Source organism: Gouania willdenowi, chromosome 3 (genome assembly GCF_900634775.1).
Source record: "Gouania willdenowi chromosome 3, fGouWil2.1, whole genome shotgun sequence".
Taxonomy (NCBI): Eukaryota; Metazoa; Chordata; class Actinopteri; order Blenniiformes; family Gobiesocidae; genus Gouania; species Gouania willdenowi.
In genome coordinates, this window is record NC_041046.1 from 22,902,093 (window position 1) to 22,924,707 (window position 22,615).

General features: G+C 38.4%; 1 protein-coding gene across 2 annotated transcripts in view; it reads right to left on the reverse strand.

Moving 5' to 3' along the window:
• Window positions 1-697: 697 nt before the first annotated feature.
• tspan15 (tetraspanin 15) overlaps window positions 698-22,615 on the reverse strand; it is a 38,672-nt gene continuing 16,754 nt past the window's right edge. Inside the window, exons 2-8 of one of the 2 annotated variants that reach the window (XM_028443079.1) lie at window positions 18,651-18,836; window positions 18,360-18,434; window positions 16,916-17,011; window positions 12,252-12,368; window positions 10,918-10,968; window positions 10,424-10,540; window positions 698-2,040 (exon numbers count right to left, since the gene is read on the reverse strand). In XM_028443079.1, coding sequence (XP_028298880.1) covers window positions 1,873-2,040; window positions 10,424-10,540; window positions 10,918-10,968; window positions 12,252-12,368; window positions 16,916-17,011; window positions 18,360-18,434; window positions 18,651-18,836 — 810 coding nt within the window. In that variant the 3' untranslated portion in view covers window positions 698-1,872. The remainder of the gene's footprint in view (window positions 2,041-10,423; window positions 10,541-10,917; window positions 10,969-12,251; window positions 12,369-16,915; window positions 17,012-18,359; window positions 18,435-18,650; window positions 18,837-22,615) is intronic. The other variant, XM_028443080.1, reaches the window with a different exon arrangement.

Consider the following 22,615-nt stretch of genomic DNA (forward strand, 5'->3'; position numbering starts at 1 on the left):
TTTTTTACAGTGAATGGAAGGATTTTCTTTGTGGATGCTCCTCGCTGAGGCTGTTCCGAGTTGTTTCCAAAACAAACAACGGATGCGCTGCCGTGTCATGAGAGTATGGAGGCTATATTAAATAATTGTTTATGTTTCTTTAATGGTGTTTTACGATGTTGATTTCGTTAGATGTCTAAATAGTTGTTCATGTGGATCTTGTCGGGTTTTTTTCTTATTATGAATTTTATATTTTGAAAGCGCATTGAGATGACTTGTAAATTGCTTTATACAAATAAAGTTAAAATTTATTGAATTAACACTTGCCAGCAGAGACATATGAAACGGTCATTGGTGTTGACATTGGTGACCTCGATTTGCAACGCCCTGCCTACCCAACCCTCGTGCTCGCTGCACGTCACTGATTAAAACAACTGTTCCTCTCTGTGATCCAAATATCTTTTCTAACATGTTACATTTTCCAAAGAGCCCACTCCATACTGTCTGAACGCACGGATATGAAGCACATGGCAAACAAATGAAGGCTGATTGAGAGTCCGACTCCATAATGACTCTACCATCAAGATAGTCATCGCGTACTTCAAGTAGCTGCAAGATTTCCTGTATTCATCTCACACCATCCACATATTTAAACATAATCCCTCCATTTTATTAGGATTTATATGGAAGAAGAGTCTTTAAGAAAATCTAAATCTTAATATTGTCCTTTTTTTATTTTTTTTTGTCCTAACATCCAAAATAAACCAACTAATAATAGATTTCACACATTTCTCAGTAAATAAATTTGTACGCATACCATTGTTAATTTTGACAAATTCTGATGTAATTTTAGTCATAGTCTTGACTAGTTTTAGTCCAAATTCAGTTATCACTATTTCAGTTGTAGTTTAGCTTTAGTCAAATAAATATGTTACAGGTATAGTTGACAAAAAGATGAAGCATAGAAGTTTCTGCATTTTTTTTAATGATTCAATTACCAGGGATCAACGTGACACGGGATGTATTAATGCTCGTGAATACACACAGACAGATTTGATGTGATCAATGTGTAATACACACAAATTCTGATTGATTTCATCCCATGTGACCAAATTATAGTTTCATTTTTACAAGTTAACAAAAATATCATTGTTTTTGTAGACATGTATTATTTTTTTCAATTAGTCGAGCATTAGTCAGTTTATTTATTTAGTCAAAAACTAGGATGAAAACTTTTAGTCAACAAAATTCACACTGGTGCATAAAATCATCTTCAGTTATTGGGCAAAATACATTTAAAGTTAATAAACAAAAGTCACATTACAAATATATACTTAACAACTCATACCATGCTTCTCATGACCTGACAGTGACCATAAATAACATTCAGTGCGAGTTGGGTTGTTCTGGAATCAACTTAACATACTTGTGGACATATGTGAGACCTCGGTCATGAAAAAAAAATTAAAAACAGGCTGAAAACATCATTAAAGATCGTATAATGCAACTAAAAGAATCACGTTTGGTGCACCTTTTAAATCTTTAAACAATGTGCAATCTTTGTTTCCTTAATATGTCACCAGGAAACAACTGTCAAAATAAAAACAAAAAAATAAAAAAAAATAAAAACTTGTTAATAATAAGAGGAAACTCATGACATGTTGAAGGGAGAAAGGTTGTTAATCCATGCTGGAGGCACAAAGCTGCCAATAGCACAGCTAGAGAAAAGCTTCTTCTCTCTACCCATCCATTGGGAGTCACAGTCTCATCACAGTGATCAATAATTAATAAAGTAGTGAGAAGGGATAAAAGAGCTTTTAAATATCAAACTTGATGTAGTTGGGTTGATTAGAAACACTGAGTTGAGTCTTTTTCTGGCGTTCTGGCTTCCCATCAGTCGATCTCCGGCATACACCCAAACCATTTGGCCATGTGTCCCTGACGCCTCGTTTGCCTCTTATGTGCGTTTGAGGCCAACAGTCCATCCATGTAGTGACCATACTCGCTGATGGCGTCCTCAACCCGAGTGATGTAAAGCCAGCTCACTATTACACCAAAGAACTGGAGAGAAGGACAGAGAGAAAGCAAGAAATTCACAGATGAGTCACATCTTATTCAGAAAATAAAGTCTGCACTGGACTTCAGCCCATGCCTGATAATCTACACCTGGACTAACTAGATCATTGTTATGGGTCATTGTGGACAGGAATCTAAAGGAACAATTCAGAGTTTAAGATTGGAAGTTTTTCTTTCAGTATTTGAAGATTTAATAACTGTAGATATTCCTGTCTGGACGCCTTAGCTGAAACACTGATAGTGTCTGTGTTCATTTATTAAAACACTTTCAATGAGTCATTGACAGTCTACAGTCATGTAATCGTATGCGAGGAAAATGCAAATCTAAATTAGTAAAGAGATTTGATTTAAGAGGGTGGAATTGAAGGAAATCAAAAATGATCTAAAGCTCATATTTCATTCTCAGACACTATCTGGTGCACAGAATATGATAAATGAAAAGCATTTGGTAAATGTCGTGAACTTTTAGTTTAAGAATGAAAAATTGAGGTGTGGTAAAGTTTCTGTTAAAACGTCTGTTTAAAGCTCCAAATATCCAATCCAATGTTATTTGTTAAGCACAACCACAGCTGTCCAACGTGCTGTACAGATGAAAATAAAATACATAGCAAAAACTACATTTGAAATACAAACCAAATTAAAAGGCATAAAACCTGAAATGCAAAATAAATTAAGAAGCATAAACATGTAAAGGAACATAGTAAAATAAATAAGACAAATAAAAATAAAATCGACGTCTTACTAGGAGTCAAAAGCCAAGGAAAAGAGATGAGTCTTAAGAAGGGACTTAAAAACAGAAGAGGCCTGTTTAAGGTGCTGAGGCAGATCGTTTCACAGTTTTGGAGCCGCAACAGCAAACGCACAGTCTCCCCTCTGAGCTTCTGTTTAGTTTTTGGCACCCTCAGGACCATTTAGAGATTTAAAAGCAAATAAAAAAAATTTCAAATGGATCCTAAATTGTACAGGGAACCAATGGAGGGAGGCTAAAATGGGGGAAATGTGATCATATTTACGTATGCCAGTTAAAAAAATGCAGCAGCATTTTGTACCATCTAGAGACGGGCGATGGAGGACCCACTAACCCCCACATACAATGCAACCGTGACTCAGGTGGTAGTGGGTCGTCTTCTGATCGAGAGGTTGGGGGTTCGATCCCAGTACCTGACTATGTGTCGAAGTGTCCTTGGGCAAGACACTAAACCCTAAGTTGCTCCCAGTGGTCGACTAGCGCCTTGCATGGCAGTTCTGTCCCACTGGTGTGTGAATGTGAGAGTGATTGGGTGAATGAGATGATATGTAAAGCGCTTTGAGACTGCTTCAGTGTGGTGATAAAACGCTATATAAAATCAAGTCCAAGTCCATTACAGTAATCCGGCCGAGTGGTAACAAAGACGTGGATTACCGTTTCAAAGTGCTGCCTCAAAAGAATTGGCTTTATTTTGGCTAAAGTAATCCAGTGCTAGGCCCCTGATGACCACCCATTGCTTCAAACGACAGCTCAAGATCTCATGATCCACCGTGTCAAATGCAGCAGTTAATTGATTATGAACTATCTTTACCAGGGCTTTTGAAAGAAAAGGCAGTTTGGAGATTGAAACTGGTCAAAGACAGCAGAGCAAGAGACAGAGACTGAGAGGTCATAAGCAGGAAGTGAGATTAGAGCCTTAGTACAAGTGACTTTATAAATAAAAAAAAAAAGTTTTCGCAAACAGCAGGAGAGGCCTCCATGCAGACAGTCTGCGGGGCATTAAGAACCATGTCAATAGTGTTAAAACACGAGGCTTGTGACAGTTTAACAGAAATGTTTTCTTTTAGCATCTTTCACAGTAGTCTGATAATGACGCAAACAGAATCTTAACATTTGAAATGACACCTGAGTCGTGTTGTTTAGTAAGGGTTTGAATTTAATTTTGGGCTGTCTGGTTTTTAATGGGGCCACAGTGTCTAAAACAGTTTGGCAGGTGGAGTGAAGCCATGAGCTAAGCTCCTCCGTATTACACACAAAGTCAGGCATGACACAATTCTGATTAAAAGCGGCAGAAAAATGAACAGCAGTGTTAATAATACGACAGCGCCGAGGAGCAGCAGGAGTTTTAACTGTATTGCAGGCAATAGCAGTCTCAAATAATACAGGCATATGATCAGAAAACACTGCATTACAAACTTAAAAACAGCCAAACCTTAAGGTAAGACAAGATCAAGCGTGTATCCGTATTTTTGTGTGGGACCTAACAGACTGCACAAGATTAAAAGGATCAATGAGGTTCAAGAAGTCCTTCACCATTGGCTTATCAGGACAACTCACATGCACATTGAAGTCCCCAACAATAAGAACACGGTCATATTTAGGCATAATTTCAGCCAAGAAGTCAGAAAAGTAATTTCAAACGTCGTTATCGTACTTGGAAGGCCGATAGACCACAGCACCGCATGAGAGCGACCCAGCTCAAAGAAACTCAAAGCTGGAAAAAGAGGACAGCAATAGCTGCTTAAATTTATAATGACTCTTATAAACAGTCGCTATTCCTCCCCCACTATTATAACTACAGTATTTCAATACTGTATTACTCATTCCATTAGGTTGCTAAGAAACAAAACCTGATTCACAGATATAAAAAGAGCCAAAATGCAAACAACGGTGTGAAAATGGCACTTTTAATGATGGCTGCTGATGTTCCCGTGAAAGACAGTAATTTGCATTTTTTTTCTTTAGTCATCCGTCTTGCATTACCGGATCATAAATATGGAGTAACATTTTATCCCATTATTCTACTAATCAACGAGGGGCTGTGAAACCCTGACTTTAAATAATAACCTCCGTCAAGGAGGTAATGTTTTTACTGGCGTCCGTCCGTCCGTCCGTCCGTCTGTTAATGTGGATGTTTGTTCACAGGATATATCAAAAAGTTTTGAACTGATTCAAATGTAATTTGGTGAGCTGATAGACTATGTCAAAAGGAAGAAGGAGTTTGATTTGGAGATGATGCAGAAAGTTCTGTAGATACAGTACAGCTAAACCTGGTGGAGGTTTGTGCTCTCTGCATACTCATGTTTCCTCGAGTTTCCTCAGGCTAAAGGGGTGCTATACTTTAGACAAGAACGTCTAGTCAGCTACACAACTGAGAAATCTGTACTTGAATCAACAACAGTGAATGAAAACCTCATGTTAGCTGTCAAATAGGATCTTTTTGATCCAAACACTAGGTAAGGTCAGTAGAACATGTATAGACAAGGACAACGTTTGATCAAACCCACAAACTTTCTCCTGCAAAAGCTTTGGCTTGTGAATTGTTACAATTTCATTTGATAATTTTGTCTCCGACTATGATGCATCACTGATTCAAACCTCCCACTGATTCTGCCCTGAGCACAATTACTCACGAATTATTTACTAAACACACACAAGGTTTTATTGTTATATTTATTTACAGTTACAGTTTTATAGGTAACTGAGCAAAATCACCTTTAAACTCTGGCCAAGTCTTTAGGGTAGTTAAGTGGGGGTATTTCATCAAACCCAGCTTGACCTGTGAGTCCAGCTAAGTTAAGCCGGGTTCTAACTGGAACGGCCGTTTCATCAAAGACAATACACCTTAGTTGCCACATTAACACAGACTGTGGGTCAAACCTGGTCCCGAGCAGGTTTAAATGTATAGAACGTCTCGAGTTTCACTTCACAAATAAGGAATGAAAACAAATGTAGCAATCCAACTGTTTATTATTTTTCCTTTCTGTAACATAAGTTTTGAGAGCTGTATTATGGACCTGCCAAAATAAATCCAAAATACAACTTGAAATGTTCAGCACCCACTGTAAACTGCAAACTCCGCGTATGGGAGTGGTTTTATGAAAAATAAATCACTTTATAATGGTTTTTCTACAGTGATATACAGTGCCTTGTTATTCCACATTTTGTAAAAAGTCAGCTCCAAACGGACAAGTTGAATTTTCCCCGTCCCGTGACGTCACATACCGGGAAGTCTTCCTTGTTTCGCCTTTGAGATCTGATGTCTTTGTGACAGAATGCGACGCAGCGGTTGGGCAAAACAGTGGACTATCACCTTGAATGGATTATTCCTGTAATCACTAGAGGAGATGACAAGAAAGCGACTTAGCAGCTTCGGTAAGTGTTTGAACTCCTCTGTTTCTGCTGCCCCGGCTCTATAGACATATACTGCTGGCGCGCGGCGCACACACTTCATAAAACAGTGTTTTTCTGACTCATATTCAAGATAGTTGCTTAAATATCCATGTGTTTTACTGTAATGTGCAGTTTTTTGGCAGGAAACAATGAGTGTGTGATAGCGTCTACAGACACGCCTACTCATGAATATGCATAAGTAGGCCACAAATCAGCCTGTTTTTAGAATTGCTCAGAAAGTCACTTTGCAGAGGGCTAAAACTCCAGAGAACGCACAAGTTTGAGAAAATAAACCTCATAACTATGTTGTTGGGGTTCTTAGAACAAATGGAGATGGGTGAAAAATAGCATAATACTGGACCTTTAAGCAGCAGGCTTAGGTTTAACCTGCAGACGCACTCATATGAAACCACCTCATTATTTTGAAAGAATTCATTAAGCGCTGCTTTAAAACACAAGAAATATCTACAAGAAGAAAAAGAAATAAAAAAGGCTTCTGTTATACTTTTTTCCTAAATACAACTTTAATATGTTATTTTAAAAGGAAATGAAATAGCATATCATGGTAAAGGTTTAATTATGATTTTAAAAAATACAATTATTACGTGTTTAATGTGTACCGTATTTTAATTAAATGATCACAGTCTCCATGTGTTTCAAGCCATCAGTAATAACATGTCTATTTAAGGATACAAGCGTATCCATTGCCTTTGTTTACCCCACAGCAGGTCATTGAGGATGCAGAGATAATGAGAAAGCTCTGAAAATACAGAGTAAGTTGGCAACAATTAGTCGACATTGTCGACAAAAATCAATAACAGCATTAGTCACTGACAAATGTAATTGTCAACAATTGTCTGTTACTTCATCACCGTCTTTTTCCAGCTGTGGATGGAGCTGAACATTGTTTTTTCATGAGGAGTGGCTCAATTCACCTACATATCTTTGTTCAGAGCTGTATGGACGTTACGGACGTGATTAGCGGGAGACAGATTATCAAAAACATCCCACTGGTAAGAATATGTAATGTTACGATGGAAACGATAAATTCCCATGACAGAAATGAGCTCCGTGTTGTCCACGCCGCTCACACATAGTTGGGCGCTGCTCATCTTAGCCTACCTGAAGCTGTCGTGAAGCGATACATCATCGATTGCTACAATAACAAAAGAATAACTACGCAACATCTCTTGTTATTTCTTGAGCCCTTGAGCTGTTCTGAGGTACCATGGTGGTAAATTCTTCCTTTATAGTTTTTTGACCAGACTGGATCATTTGTTTGACACAATCCTTAAACTCTTCTGGATTCTGGGTTGTTAGGTGGCTGCTCATGTTTCTTGTATTTCCAGACGAGTAGCACATGCTACACTAGCAGTGTTTGCATATTGTCCACCTTTTCTCCTGGTTTGTTGATGTGGTGAAACCAAAATGTTTCCACACCTCTGATTTGTAGCCGCTGCATCATGCACAAATTCTTCAAACTCCTCGGTTTCTACCTCGCTCTGCTGGCTGCAACCATCCACCACGTTTCCTTTCCCCTTTGACCTCACACTGTTGCACACCATTGGCTCAACTGCCTGTAACCTGAAAATGTCCACTACAACCAACCTGAATTTTAAGCGCAACGGCTCATTATTTTATACCGTGACATAACGACGACAATATCGATGCACTTATTTCCGCGGTCTCGCAATATCGTCAATACCGTGACATTCCTAATAATTATTGAAGCAGCAGTTGAGCATTAATTTCTGTGTGGTGGAAGGTAAAATTGCTGTTTTGTCAAGGGACTGTAGGGTGAGCTGTAGAGTGTAAATTTAACCAGCGACTTACTGTAGGTTTTCTGACTAAAAGTGCTGTTTGACAGCAAGGTGAAGCAGTGAAAATATTCTCGATAAAGTCTACACTAAATCTAACTTTGATTTCATTTAGTTTGTCTCTTTCAAGACCTCCTTTCACAAATTCAGTTCTTAAAGTGTGGTGCTCGCCCCACTAGTAAGATATGGTTACATGACATGGGGAATGCTACACATGCTCAATTTAATGCACTTTTCTTTCTTTACAATAAAAATTATTCACGAAACAGAACCACACACGCTAGCCTACATCCAAATCCACTTCAGCACCGTTTAGGCAAAGTACATTTGAATTTTGTTTTTCTAATGTAAAGAATTTTAACATGTGAAAAGAATACTGAAAACAATAAATACATATAGATGATCAAAGCATACATGGTGTGTGTAACTATTATTAGTCTGTTGTTAAAAGAACTCAAAACTCAAATGGTAGGACTCGGGACTTGAGGGTAAGGACTTGACTTACTTATGACTTGCAAAACAATGACTTGGTCCCACCTGTGGTAATTAAATAAGATTAAATCATCAAATCTGCTCTGGCCTAATCATAGAGAATCAGAGAGATATTTGTCAACCATAACTTTATGCAACTTATTATCAGATATATAATAAACAAGATTCAGCAGCAGTAAAAACACTATTGGAGTTATTCATACTTTTCATGTGCTTTTTTATTTTTAGAAAATTATTTGATTATAAATGAGGAAATAAATTAATTGCATAAAACACTAATAGAGTGACCCACATGCACAAATATATGGTATAAAATATCAGCTGAATATCAAGAATAGCTCTTCGAGTCAGCAGCTACTGTAGCCTTTTTTAATGTGTAAATGTTATTACTGAAAGACATTCTAGTGTTGATGTGTTCAATTTAATTTGTGTTTGTAAGGAACCTTATAACACTTTAAGTTGGGAAAAGTTTTATTTATTAATTGTTTTTATTTGTCATAACTTATCCCAAGCCAAATTAAAAAATTGTAGCCTAACAGTGCAAATAATTGTACGCTTTGTCATCTGATTAGTCGATTAATCGTTTCAATAATCGATGACTAGTCGACTATTAAAATAGTTGTTAGTTGCAGCCCTAATACAGAGAGGGAGGCTGTTCAGGGACAGTCACAGCACAGAGCACTAAGGCTCCTTGATGACAAAATCCATGAACACTATCGCTTCGGGATGTGTACACAGTGCACACACCAACCGTGCACTGTTCACCTGCACCAGGAGCGTCTGCAGTGTTGGGACATCCAACAGCGTCACACAGCACCGCTGCTCCCTGCATTCATTTGAATTTAATGTTCAGTGCTGAGTTCAACAAACTATTCATCAAACCGTCATGTCAAGTCAAAGTCTCAAATGGCATTATTGAATTTTGAGTTACAGCATCGTCTTTTATTAAACGCTGACGGGTGTTAAAAACTTATCAAACTCACATTATCAGTGTGTGATCACATGCTTCAGTTGTTCTCTATGATAAATTGTCTAAATAACACCAACTTTAACTCTTTACTACATTAAAAATGTTCAAACCACAGAAACTTCTTAAACGTGTTCGTCCTTTTTTCTCACTGCTCAGTAACAGATGATGTCACATCCTGTTGGTCTCAGCATTGGTTTCTATTAGCTGTTTATTCTGTGTAAAAACTGCAACGCATGCGCCCTCACGTCTCTAATCATTAAATCTGTGATCGATCTCGTGAGTCTTATAAAGAAGTGCACTTAAGCTAAACACTGTCAGCTGACTTGGCTCAGCTGGGGAGCTCCAAGCTGAGAAGATTTTTATGAAATGAAAAAGCCAGCGTGGTCACAGACGGCTTGGGTAAATCAGGTTTAAACTGTAGGCCTGGCTCTACTAAGAACACTTTGATGAAATACCACCCTGGTCTTTCATTGGCCTGGTTGACGTCTACATGTGTCACAACAATGGTGTGGTCGACCCGCCATGGTAGTAAAGATTAGAGTTAGAGGACAGGACTCCTGTAAGGTATTTCAGCTGTAAACTGGAAAGGTTGGAGTAAAACCAACTTTAAAATTGTTTTATTCTTGGGTCTTTCAAAGGTGTATTAATACATGTTTGTAACTCAATATGATTCATGTTATTCAGTTTATTCATTATTGTTTTGCACTGGGTGGTGTTATGATTGCATGCCTGTGTGTTTTGTGAAATCCTTATTTTGTCCGGGGTCATCGTGTGATCAGTGCTGCACAATTTAACCATTCAGGGACAGAAAGTTTTAAAACACCTCCAATGACGCACATTGAGGTTTATTCGGAGTGAATAATGATCGATTCTGTAGCACCACCGTTTTATTCTAAACCATTAAAACTTCTCATTATGTGCAATACAAATTGTTGTGTCTGTGCTTACCTGAGGTAGCAGTATTCCTAAAAGCACCCCAGCCATGATCTTATAGTTGTCCATCAGCCAGATGAAGAAGGCATCAGTGCAGCCTCTGATGTAGATGGTATCGATCAAGTCCAATCGCTTGAGACACAAAGTTTTTATATGATCAGTGTAAAAACCGGTTACATTTACTGGATTTTATTTCTTAATATCATTGCTTGAAGCTCATTATACCAGACATGTCCTCATTTATTCAGCTGAGAATAAAACAGCAAATGTGACAGCTCAATATGAATAGTAACTGCAGTGAAACAGCAAAAGTAAGATAACGCCAGAGAAAATGACTGCACTTTTCAGTTTAAAAATACAATGTTATTAGTTTAACAATATCAATACAAAATGATCATCTCCCACTGGCATAATTACTCCTGAAAGTTGAAGTAAACTAAGCAAAAGAGTCCGTTATTAGGCAAGATTCGTTTACAGGAATGTCTCAGGGTCAGGCTGTGAGGGTTTACCTGCTTTTCCAGCACTTTGTACCCACACAGTGTGTTGGCCACTTCATTAGGCTGCAGAGAAAAACACAATAAGCATGTTTAGATGACAAATTAGATTCAGCAACTGACAGAAGAAAGTAGGTTGTGAAAATGTGGAAAAACAGTCTTCAGGGCTGGAAACAGTCCAACTCAGTCATGCATACACTGACTGCACCATGTATGCTCAATCTCATTCACATTTAAACACACACAACCTCATCTCTTATCCCAGCTTGTCTAAACTGATCGTTCGCTGAGTCTATGATTACCGTAAGTGTACGTTTGTCCTTAGTGATGTAAATGTAAGTAAGCATATTGTACCATTGCTTGTATTCTTTCAAAGCTTTGTTTACTTGGTGTTAGAGTAAAGTTTAAAGAGAGCATATGCTACCTGGGTTGATGAACTCTGCCCAACTGCTTTCCCCAAATTAAAGAAATCCCTCACGTTTAATTTTTTAAAGGAAGAGTCCATGTAATAATATTATCCCTATCCCTCTAATGATACACAGAACAAAGGGCTCCCATCATCTTATGACCTGTAATGGTGTATCTTTGATAAGCCTGTGCCTTAAACAACAGAAATGGCTACGAATAGATCCAACGATAAATACTGGCAAAAATGGAGGGTAACTCACCTTCAGTAGAGAAGTGAGACTAATCTTTAAAGCCCTAAAATCTCTATAATCCAGGTCATGAATAATGTGGTGCGCACCCTGAGGGGGATTTTGGAGGCTTCAGTGATAATGCCAAGAAGAAAAATGGTTGTCAGATCAAATACATTTGAATCAAAGTCTAGTTTGGTTCAAGGCTTTACATGAATTCCTGGTCATAGAAACTGGTAAAGCCAACATAAGGAGAGTTTTGAGTCAAGTATTTCCATAGTACCGGTATATTCAAAAGTACACAGGTTTCCAAAAACATTTCACAATTAATAATTTAGCACTGTATAACACAAACTGCAGTGAAGTCTTCGCATGCACAGAAAACATTACAAAAAGTGCCTGTAGGACACCATTAATGATGTAGTGTGTATGTGATTTTCCAGGTCATTGATTACATAAACAATAACAGTACATACAGGAAACATCGTTCAATATTTAAGGAAAGGTAACATTCTATAAATCTTGCATGATCATCGTCAGAAAAAAGCAGCAGAAGAGATACATGGTGTCCTAAAGGAAGATAGCCTTCTCTAAAAGAAGCAGAAACTGGTGTACCTTTCAAACCCAACTGGTAACACAGAGTGTTGTGGTGAATCTGTGTCAGCTGATTTTTGAATACCTGATTCTGATTGGCTATGTTTCCAGGATACTTGCCTTAGTGGTAACACAGCAGGTATATGGGACTCCACAGGCTAGAGGACCAGGAGCAGAACAGCCATGGTACATGTTGACCTCCCAGTCTTTATATTCCTGACCTCCACAACACTTGAACTGGCAAAGAAAGACGAAATAAAAGTAGAAACAAAGTAAGAGAAAGAACATAAAAAAAAATAAAAATCACAGAATGGTTATTTCTGCTGCTTTGGCATAATCCCAGCTGTGCTTTTGTCCAAAACAAACCACAACTACCACTGTGCAGTCAAGTGCATGTGTGTACAGAGAATGATAAAATATTATGGCACATCTACTTGAAGTTACAATGTTACTGTTTTCACAATAATATGTTGACAAACAGATGAAGATGTTTTTATGTTGTTTATATCAGTTGTTCTACATTCCTTATGTTAACATAAAAGCTTAAGTTAGTAATGTTTTGTTTCTTCAACTTCAGTTATAATTTGAGTTTTTTCTAAGTCTTTTTGTTCACGCACAGTAAAAATCTTATCAGCTTTATAAAAACCCATATATCAGCATTGGCCCTAAGAATCCCATACCGGGATCTACTTGGGTGTAATGCTGGAAACCTCGACTGAACGGACTATATAGATCCTTTACTTCATTTTTACACTGAAGACCTGACTCTATTCACTAATTCCTGCCCTCACTTTGTGACACACAATGCAGGCAATCAGTGATCGAAGCACTATTTTTAAATTCAATCAGTGGCTTTTCTGAAATCACACCGACTTGTAGGCTACTAATGATCAAACCGAGGATAGTGAACAGACATTCACTTTAAATCAGAAATCATCCTTCTACATGGTTGTTCCTCAGCAACAGTGACAAAGTAACAGCATCAAGTTACTTAAGACAGATATCTAATTCCTTATAAGCTATTTTGGAAGGATTTAATGCATCACAGGGAATTATTACGGTGTTTTAATCTGCAGATTTTTAGGGTTCAGTTTAAATGACAAAATATATAGCGTACATATTCAGAAGTGCTTTCACGGAGACTGAAAGTAGCGTGAGGGATTAATTAAAATATGTTTTTGAGTACTTTTTAAATTCAAATACTACATTATTCTGCCAATGTTACTGCATGCAATCATTTTGCAGAAAAGGTGAAAACAGAGGATAACCACGCAGAAAAAAATTATGTTCCACCAACATCTGCACTCATGCACAATAACAACAGCAAATGTTTAGGGTTAAGAGAAATCATTAAAATACCAGGGGCTCAGAGAAGAGTTGGAGAAAACCTGGAGGGTGAAGGCATCAGTGGTGCCCGTGGTCATTGGGGCACTCGGGGCAGTGACCCCCAAACTGGAGGAGTGGCTCCAGCAAATCCCAGGAAATATATCAGACATCTCGGTCCAGAAAAGTGCAGTTCTAGGAACAGCAAAGATACTGCGCAGAACCCTCAAGCTCCCAGGCCTCTGGTAGAGGACCCGAGATTGGAGGAAAAAAGAGAGACCGCCCACGGAGGGTGAGGAAGAGATTTTTATACACGCACGCGCGCACGCACGCGCACACGCGCACACGCACACACACACACACACACACACACACACACACACACACACACACACACACACACACACACACACACACACACACACACAGCAATACTATTGAACATTAATCGTAAACCAGCTTTATCAAATAATAGCTGAGCCCCAGAGAATCTATACTCGCAAAATCTGAACAAACGTTTGCAGAACGTGATAGATTGGTTGTTCTCTCTAATCCATTCCAACTCCTGTCCAGACCAAACTAATCAATCAGGGCTCCTCCAGGTCTTAGAGATAAAAACAGGGGTCAATAAACAGACAAGTGGCTGATTGGTCATTTGAGATGGGAACTGTCTGTACACTTTGTAGCTTTATCGTCTAGTTTCATTTTTTAAAGGATTGACCTTTGACTGCAATCAAGTACAATTCCTGTTAAATGTCCATTGACAATCCACTGATTAAACATAAAAAAAGATGTTACCCTTACTTCTAACCTTATTTCTAGTCTTATTTACACATTTGGAGGCTTTGTTGTTCATTTATAAACCACTGCCATAATGATGCCATTAGTAGGGTAAAACTAACAGGTCTAGTCTAATCCCAGTTCATGTTCCCTAGTGGAAGACAACCCGATGTTTGGTGAGGGTTAACATTCAAGGTCTGAAGGTGTGTTTAAGGGGATTTCTTTGAATGTCAGACACTGACATTGGACAAAATCTATTGGCCTGAAATCTACACCAATTCCAAAGAAGTTTCAGTTAAAGTGCTTTAAAATGTTTGACTGTAAACAGTATGTAAAGACATACTTGCAAATTAATACATTTTCAATGCTGCAATTTTGGACTCGTAGATGATTTTTGGAAATTTTCCAAATTTGATCTCAACTGAATTTCTTACGGTATGTAGAATTTTGTCCTCATGCTAATAATTGTAGTCAATACTAAAATGACATTGTGAAACATCCAATTTTCACTCATGGAGCCAATAAAGCATTGTTCAAAACAAATAACCAACACCTCCATGTTGTCTAGGCGCAATTAGTGTTATTTTTTATTTTAACAGCTGTCAAAATCTTCCTTTACAGGCCAACAGCTGCTGACTTGTCTGAAATGATCTGGCCCCAATGATTGCTGCATAGCAGCTATAATTCCATTTTAAGTATCAGGCTGTAATATAATATTTAGTGCATATAAAAAAATTGACTTGCACTTGAGGAAACGTATAACAGTAGCACACTTGTACTTCAGCGACAGCCTGAGTGTGACTAATTCTTACATTAATGTGTTAAAGCAGTCTGCCTGCCATGGAAACAGTTTCTACCACTGTGGCCAATAAACAGATTGAAACAACAGAATTAAATTGTGTGAGAGGGTCCCAATGCACTTGGCTGAAGGCTGACTTCCTTTTTCAATGTAGTTATTTTTCTAAAACCTGTAAGCAACAATTTTTTCAGGCAAGTGCACTTTTGCTCATTCATACAAATCATTTTTAAAAAACAAACAGTCTCATACCCACATGGGTTGCAGAAACATAGTCCTGGGAAAGACATATTTCTCTTTGACAACCGCTGCAGTAAAATACATTTCTAAAAATTAGACGACTGCCTTCATCATTATAACTTTTGGTAAATGAATGTGTGTAATGTGTGCAGCCAGTGCTGGCAAAATAAAGGTCACATCTCCATTTCAACACCAAGGAATAGAAATGTCACTTCGAAATTAATGCAAAAGAAAATATGAATTGACTCTCTAATGGCAAGCAAATTAATTTTCTGAAACATATAATTATGTGACCCAAACTAAAAATGTAAAACAGCTTTGTCAAGCAAAAGCAGCTAATACATTTAAGTACAGTTCAGTATGACAGCAAAGTAGGATTTTTATTTTATGGGGAAACATGTATCTTTACTGTACACATGACAAACGCTTTCAATCTTGAATGTAGTGTCTCGATTTGAATCTAAATCTTTAGCACGTTGGATGTTAGCTTTTTGCCAATATCCGATATTGTCAAACAATTTCCAATACAATCGATATACAAACCCCATCCCTCTCCCCAAACTGACTTTAGGTCATATTAGACATATCTCTATGGAAACAACATCTCAAACATATTTTTAATGTGATGCCTCACTAGATGTTTTCCAACATTAAACGTCATCTGTGCAAAATAAAAAAAAAGCAAATGCTCACAAATAATGATAGGCTGGTGAATCCATTAGATGGCACAGTGAAGGAGGTAAAAGTGGCAGAGTTCCAACACCTCCCAAGCCGTCAGTGGTGATGCCAAGACGAGATTGGCACAGATAACGTGCTCTTGCTTAGGGAACATATTCTATAAACCTGATTTGGCACTGACAACCTAATAAAATTAGTAGTGTCTAGGTTTCTCCTTTGTTAATAATTAAATGAATTGTGATGTTGAATTTTGGAACCTCAATAAAGAGAAGCTATAAAAAAAAAAAAACAAAAACTGGTAAATACAACAGAAGCAGCGGTGCGGTTGATAAAACGTCTACATATGATGTCTAAGTGCACCTTTTGACAAAGCAACACTGAACCATGCAGAAGGGGATAACAACAGATAAAGCAGCAGCTCTACTGTGCACATAAAAAGGCGACAGTTACTGTACAAGAATAATTGGAAGAAGATAAATTAATTCCTGCTACTTGTCAGTCTTGGAAAGAATTTGCATTAGAAGCACTGTGAAGATTCATTGAAGTTAAACAATCCCAAAGACTAGTGTTGGAAGGAAATCATTTCTAATGATCAAAATTTGCACTAAATAAGGGAAAACTAATTAATTTTAAAATATTTCTCCCTGAATCAAAGGAGTTTGTTAGAGGCTGTAACTCTGTTATAAATCGTGATTCATTGTTGTAGAGCGCTGCATCCTGATAAAGAGTGGACAGGAAACAAATCACTTCTGGCATTGTGCAACACACATTGAGAAAGCAGCTGCACACAGACGACCAGGAACAGTTGGATTGTTTTGGACGCAACAAACCATAAAGTTAAATGTTGGTGCAGTAACCCCTAAAAACTACTCTTGTTTTGTATTAATGAACAGGTCGTTTGATTTACAACAATGCACAGTGAGACATTTATTCAGTAAATATACCCCAGCTATGAAAAATATCTTACCTTTTTTTGGACAAAGTCCATGATGTTTTTGAAGTCCAGATCATCATAGTAGTTCACGATGCCCCGCCGGATGTTCTTGTTCAACAATTCCACTGTCTAAGGGAAAAAGAAAGGGTCAAGGGTCCAGGTCAAGACCTAAACCAAGCGGGAGACTTAACTTGACTCTTTACCTCACATTGCATGAAAGAAGGGGATTATCTTGACTACATCATTCATTCTCAAAGTTGACCATCAACAAAATGATAATGCAAGACATTTGTTTATTCTGGATGAGTAGCTGGCAACACTTTACTTTACACACGAGTTGCGCCTCAGCTGTTGCTGCTGCTCGTTAAATGAAACTCTGAGAGATGCCAGACTTCTGTCTGTGTTGGTCACAGTGATGTCCAACTATTTTCATACTATGGCCAACGTAAAGCCACAGTTTGATCCACTACCGAGTAAATAAGTAAAACAAGTTGTAATATGCGGAGGTTGGTGAAATGCGCATGAGAGGATGGACCAGAAACTGTTCCCACACATATTTAAATGAGGCTCAGCTTCAGTTCAGACTCATTCACATCATCTCCATAACGCATTACACAATTTATATTTAAAACTGCGCATTATGTAGGAAACCAATGGTCCTGTTTCACTGCAAACATCTGTCTCCTCTGTGTTAAAGCAGGATGCTATGCGGAATTATTTCCTTGAACCTCCAGTGCATCACACTCGGTCATGCTTTAGATCAGGTACCGAAATTGATGACAGATGCTGATGGCGCTCTGATCATTTCTGAATGCAGAAATGGAAGAGATTAAATAAAATCAGGCTTTCCACATCTGTTGTTAGTATGAGGGTGAAAAAAAGGAGAGATTTTAACTGTGACTTGGACAGAAGAATGCGGCCAACCCTCACATTGCTGTTACATTTTCAACCTGTTAAATTGTTTATCGACAAAGATGTTTGAAATTAAAAGTGCTCTGTGTCATTTTCACATTTTTCAATGACATTTACAAGCGTTGGGAAAACTCCATGTTCTGTGATTTCTAAACAGCCCAAAAAAATGACATCATGGTCCAGTCCGCCTCCCTGGCTTCAGACTACCTTTATTGACAGACTACACGCTTTTGGTCCATTTACACGTGTCAGGAGCCTGTACCGGAGAATATGCGCAGGAGAGAGGCGCCTAACTGTCCAAACCGGAGAATAGAGCCCCTAATGAATAATTAGGGTGAATTCAAATACCTTTTAAATGTGTTTGCCAAAGTAAATAGAGAAAGGTAGGTAAAGTGGGCAAGCAAGTAATCTTTGAAATGACACTATAATTTGTAAGCTCCCTCTGACCTCCAACCTAAAGATCTCCTGACCCTTAGATTGACTACCACAAACAAAACCTCCACACCACCCACTTGCACAGCTGAGGTAGAAGGTATTGATCAGGTTAGACAGGTAACAGGCCTACCTGATTGCGAAACACCAGAGCCAAAACTCCTCCCAGCAGCTCCAGTAGCAAACAGACAGCTAGTGTGTACATGAACTGTAAACCAACACACAGACAATTCTATAATACATATCATTAACATAACACATCTAATTTATTTATTTATTTTAAACATGTAAAAAAAAAAAAACGTGAATATGAATATGTGGTGAAACACCCCAGTAATATTCAGTTAACAGTTGATGGTGATTTTTATTAACAATAGAACAGAGCATCACTACAGCTTCTGTGATGTTGAAGAAACTTACTCACCACTTTCAGCAGGGTTATATTATCCCTCAGTGAAGCGAGGACGCCAATGAGTGACACAATGAACATGATGATTCCCAATACAATCAGAATTATAGCTGGGGCCAAAAACAATCCCTCGAGCGTCTTGTAGCGTTGCCTCTCTACTTCAGCATAGATTCCAATGGCCAAGATGAAACCACCAATTAACTGGAAAAACAGAAGAAGAAGAATTCGGCTTAATTTGAAGTCATCGGCTTGGAAATGAGAACCAGTTGGAGCCTGAATGCAGACAATTTTTACAGCCTTAAAACACTTTTTTTTCAAAGCTATGTCTTTTTCTTCACTGTGACCTATTTTCTATGGGCACAATGTGGCGTAGAAAATGTTAAAGAAGAGAATGAATCAGAACTCACTCAGTCAGACTTATGCTTTACTCAAAAGAACATGGAAAATGTGTGGATAGATAACTGAGCATCTGTACAACATTCTCTGTACTAATTTTTTACGTCAAACTCAGCACTGCGCATTTTTACTGGATAGAAAAATGATCATCAAGTTCCTGCCTCATTAATCCAATCATGTCAGATGTTTTCCCCTCCTGATGAATCTTTGAAAATAAAATAATATTCCTTGGGTGTTACCTTTTTGAAAAAATATGCTGGCCACCATAATGAATACCAAATCATTATATATATATATAGTATAAATTATTATTATTATTATTATATTGATAATAAACTATAAAATAGATCTTTTTGTTCACAAATGCAGTCAGGACTTTTCTGCAATGGCTATCGACTATGTTCATGAACAGGCCAATGCTGTCATTAAAGCTGACAGAGGAGCCATTTGTGTGACTGAAGATCGATCAGCCATGATAAGATGGATGGTAGCCAGTCCTCAGGTCAGACATCTAGTTGAGCAGTATGAGGCAGCATCTGAAGCAAAGGCGGCTACAAATCAAACCAGACAACACAAGCAGACACCACAAGCTCATTTAGAGTTCCTTGGGAAACTTTAGAAGCTGTCCCATTTAATGAAAGATCTGGTAAATCATTTCCAGGAGGAACGTCAGGACCTGCTGTCACTGGACACCAAGGATGTTTCTGACCACAGTGCAGCTAAACTGATCAGCGCACACCACTAGAGAGGCAGAATCTGTTTTCAAAAGTTCATGGAGGGACTGGCACTAGAAGAACTTACCACCTTCTATAAACCAATAAAGAAGAATAAGGTGGACTTCTTCTGACAGCAACCAGCTGCAGTTGATGCTACAAAGCAAAATATGCTGAAGGAAGACTACCACCTCTTCTCTAAGCAGAGAATATGACCTGTGTGAGTTCTTTCGTCACGAGAATTAGCAGTTGCCTACTTCACTAAGTGAAGGTGTGAAGCTCTACACCTGTCAGAAATCTCAGCTTACTGCCATTCTTGAAACTGATGTGAGAATACCTGACACAGAACCTGAGTACAATCATCATGGATCAGCACTGGTAAACTCCCTGCTACCACAAACGTCAAAAACTTTCGAGTTGTTTAAACTACGCAATATTGGTGGTCCTCCCAACCATACAAGCGTACTCCACCAAGTACCAGAGAATGGACCTTGTGTCAGTCTACCAGCCATCTGTTTTGAAGGCAAAGATGAGGACGTGAAGTCAGACAGTGTGACAAGCAAAGACAAAATCCCCCGAAACTGGCAGAACTTCCTGAGAGACAATGACAACAAAACTGAGCTTTTCAACTTTCTGGCTCAGAAGTATGCACAGATGTCTACACCCAACATGGTCATTATGATCAAAGTTGAAGATGTTGCTCATGACTGTAGAGTCAGCATGGCTTGGCTCCTTGTAGTTATGAAGAAGCTGACACACGCATCTTCCTCCACGTTAGAAATGCAGCGGAAGAGGGCCAAACAAATCCTGATGGTAAAAACCAATGACACAGATGTTCCTGTAATCATTATCAGTGTTCTGCCAGCCGTTCATGAGATTGGTTTGCAGCAGCTGTGGGTGGCCTCTGGGCAAGGACAGAATACCAAATGGATTCATGTGCATGACCTTCATCACTCCATAGGACTGGAGAAAAGCAAAGGCATTCTCTTCTATGCCTTCACAGGCTGTAATGTCAGGATTCAGTGATGAAGGGAAGAAGCATGGAAAACCTGGAAGGCTTGTCACGTCTTCATCAAACTCAGCCAGTACCCATCAACAGTAGATGATAATGTATGATGATGGAGAAGTTTGTGGTGATATATGACAGGTCCAGTACTGCTACAGATGTTGACACCAGAATAGGAAACAGAGACCTTATGAAGCCATTCCTCTAACTCGAGCAGCACTGCTTCAGCATTTCAAGCATGCAGCTTATGTGGCAGGTTGAATATATAGTTGTGACAGGTGTTAGGTAGGTGCACTAATTAAGAACACTACAATTAGTGACCTGCAGGAGAAACAGAGGTATTCCAGCTACTGGGTTGTGGAATGTGGCAGGTGCTCTAATCAAGACTGCTGCAAATGGTGACCTGCAGGAAGAACACAGGTTGTTCAGCTATTGGTATGAGGACAGTGGAATAGGGCAGGTGCACACCTTATTCCACATGAGCATACAGAGGGTGCAGGAAAAGCTGGTAGGAAATTCTGTTTGGTGTGTATATGGTATGTTGTGTTAGTGTCTAGCACATGACATTTACCATCTTTATTATTTCAGATGTGCTTCCCTGCTTGTTCCCTGTTTGAGTTGAATACAGCTGGTTGTTGGTAGACTACCGACAGACCAGGTATTTTAAAGTTTGTTTGTAGTTCATCTTTTATTGATATGTTTTAATGTTTTTTTGTATTAAAGTGTTTTTATATTTATTAATGTTTTCTTTGCAGAGCATCGGGGTCCATACGCTGCTCTTGCTGAGAATAATTTGTTTGTTTTTTTGTTTATTAGTTGGGTTTTGTTTCCTTTGTTCTAGTCCGTCCTGACACATGAGCCGGTCAAGGGCAAATAGCTGGGTTTTGCCCGTGGGGCGGGCTAGTTCCTATTTTCTTCTTCTCTTTATTAATTTTTTTGGTTTGCGTTTTATTTGAACTTGTGCTCCCCCCTGTCACCAATACCCGGTAAGCTCTCAGTCAGGTATTCAGGTGGGGCCTTAAGGGTGTAAGTGTGCCGTGCATATTCACGTGTGTAAACTCTTTGAGAGGAATATTTGAATTGCAGTGTGTTGGTGTTGTGAGACCATATCCCCCCCAATCCTGTTGTCATGATTGAGAGTTGAACTGGGAGTCTGGTATGGTGAGGCTTATTGATCTTTGTGAACTGGTTTTAATAATAAAGATTCTATATCCCCACCTATTTGACTTTGTTTTGTATTGCTAGTCCTTAAGCGGGTGTAACATAGTCAATTCACCAAACAGAAACACAGAGACCTGCTGACTGGGGATAGATAAAAAAGGGTGATCTATGGCAGGTCTTCTGGACAACACAAGTGTGGGTGCAAGTCAGATTGCCACGTAGGAAGATACAAATGCTACCACTTTGGTCTAACTTGTACAATATTATGTAGCTGCAGATGTAAAGAGTAGACTCAGTTTCAACTCAAACAAAATAAAAGACAAACCAGACTGTAAACTCCATACTACACATGTGCATGTAGACTTTAAGACATGTATTAAATAGAAATGTGCCAATAAATCGATTGTTGTACTGGCACTCTTGTATTGTTGACTTCATATGGACATGATAATATTTATGTGGTCTGTTATACTTAAAATAAATTTAGTTTTATATTATTGCATATAAAGTATTTCCTGTTATTATAAATGGCAGCCATCTTGAATTTCAAGTGGCCATTTTTCAGAAATATAACCCCTAGGGAGTGTTTGTGACAAGTTTGATGCTTGTATCACATTTTCAAAAATAGTTTTACTTATCTTCTGCATTCTTTTTCTCTACTGCGTATGATTGAGAGGGAGATTTTTGGTCATGTTGTTGATGTA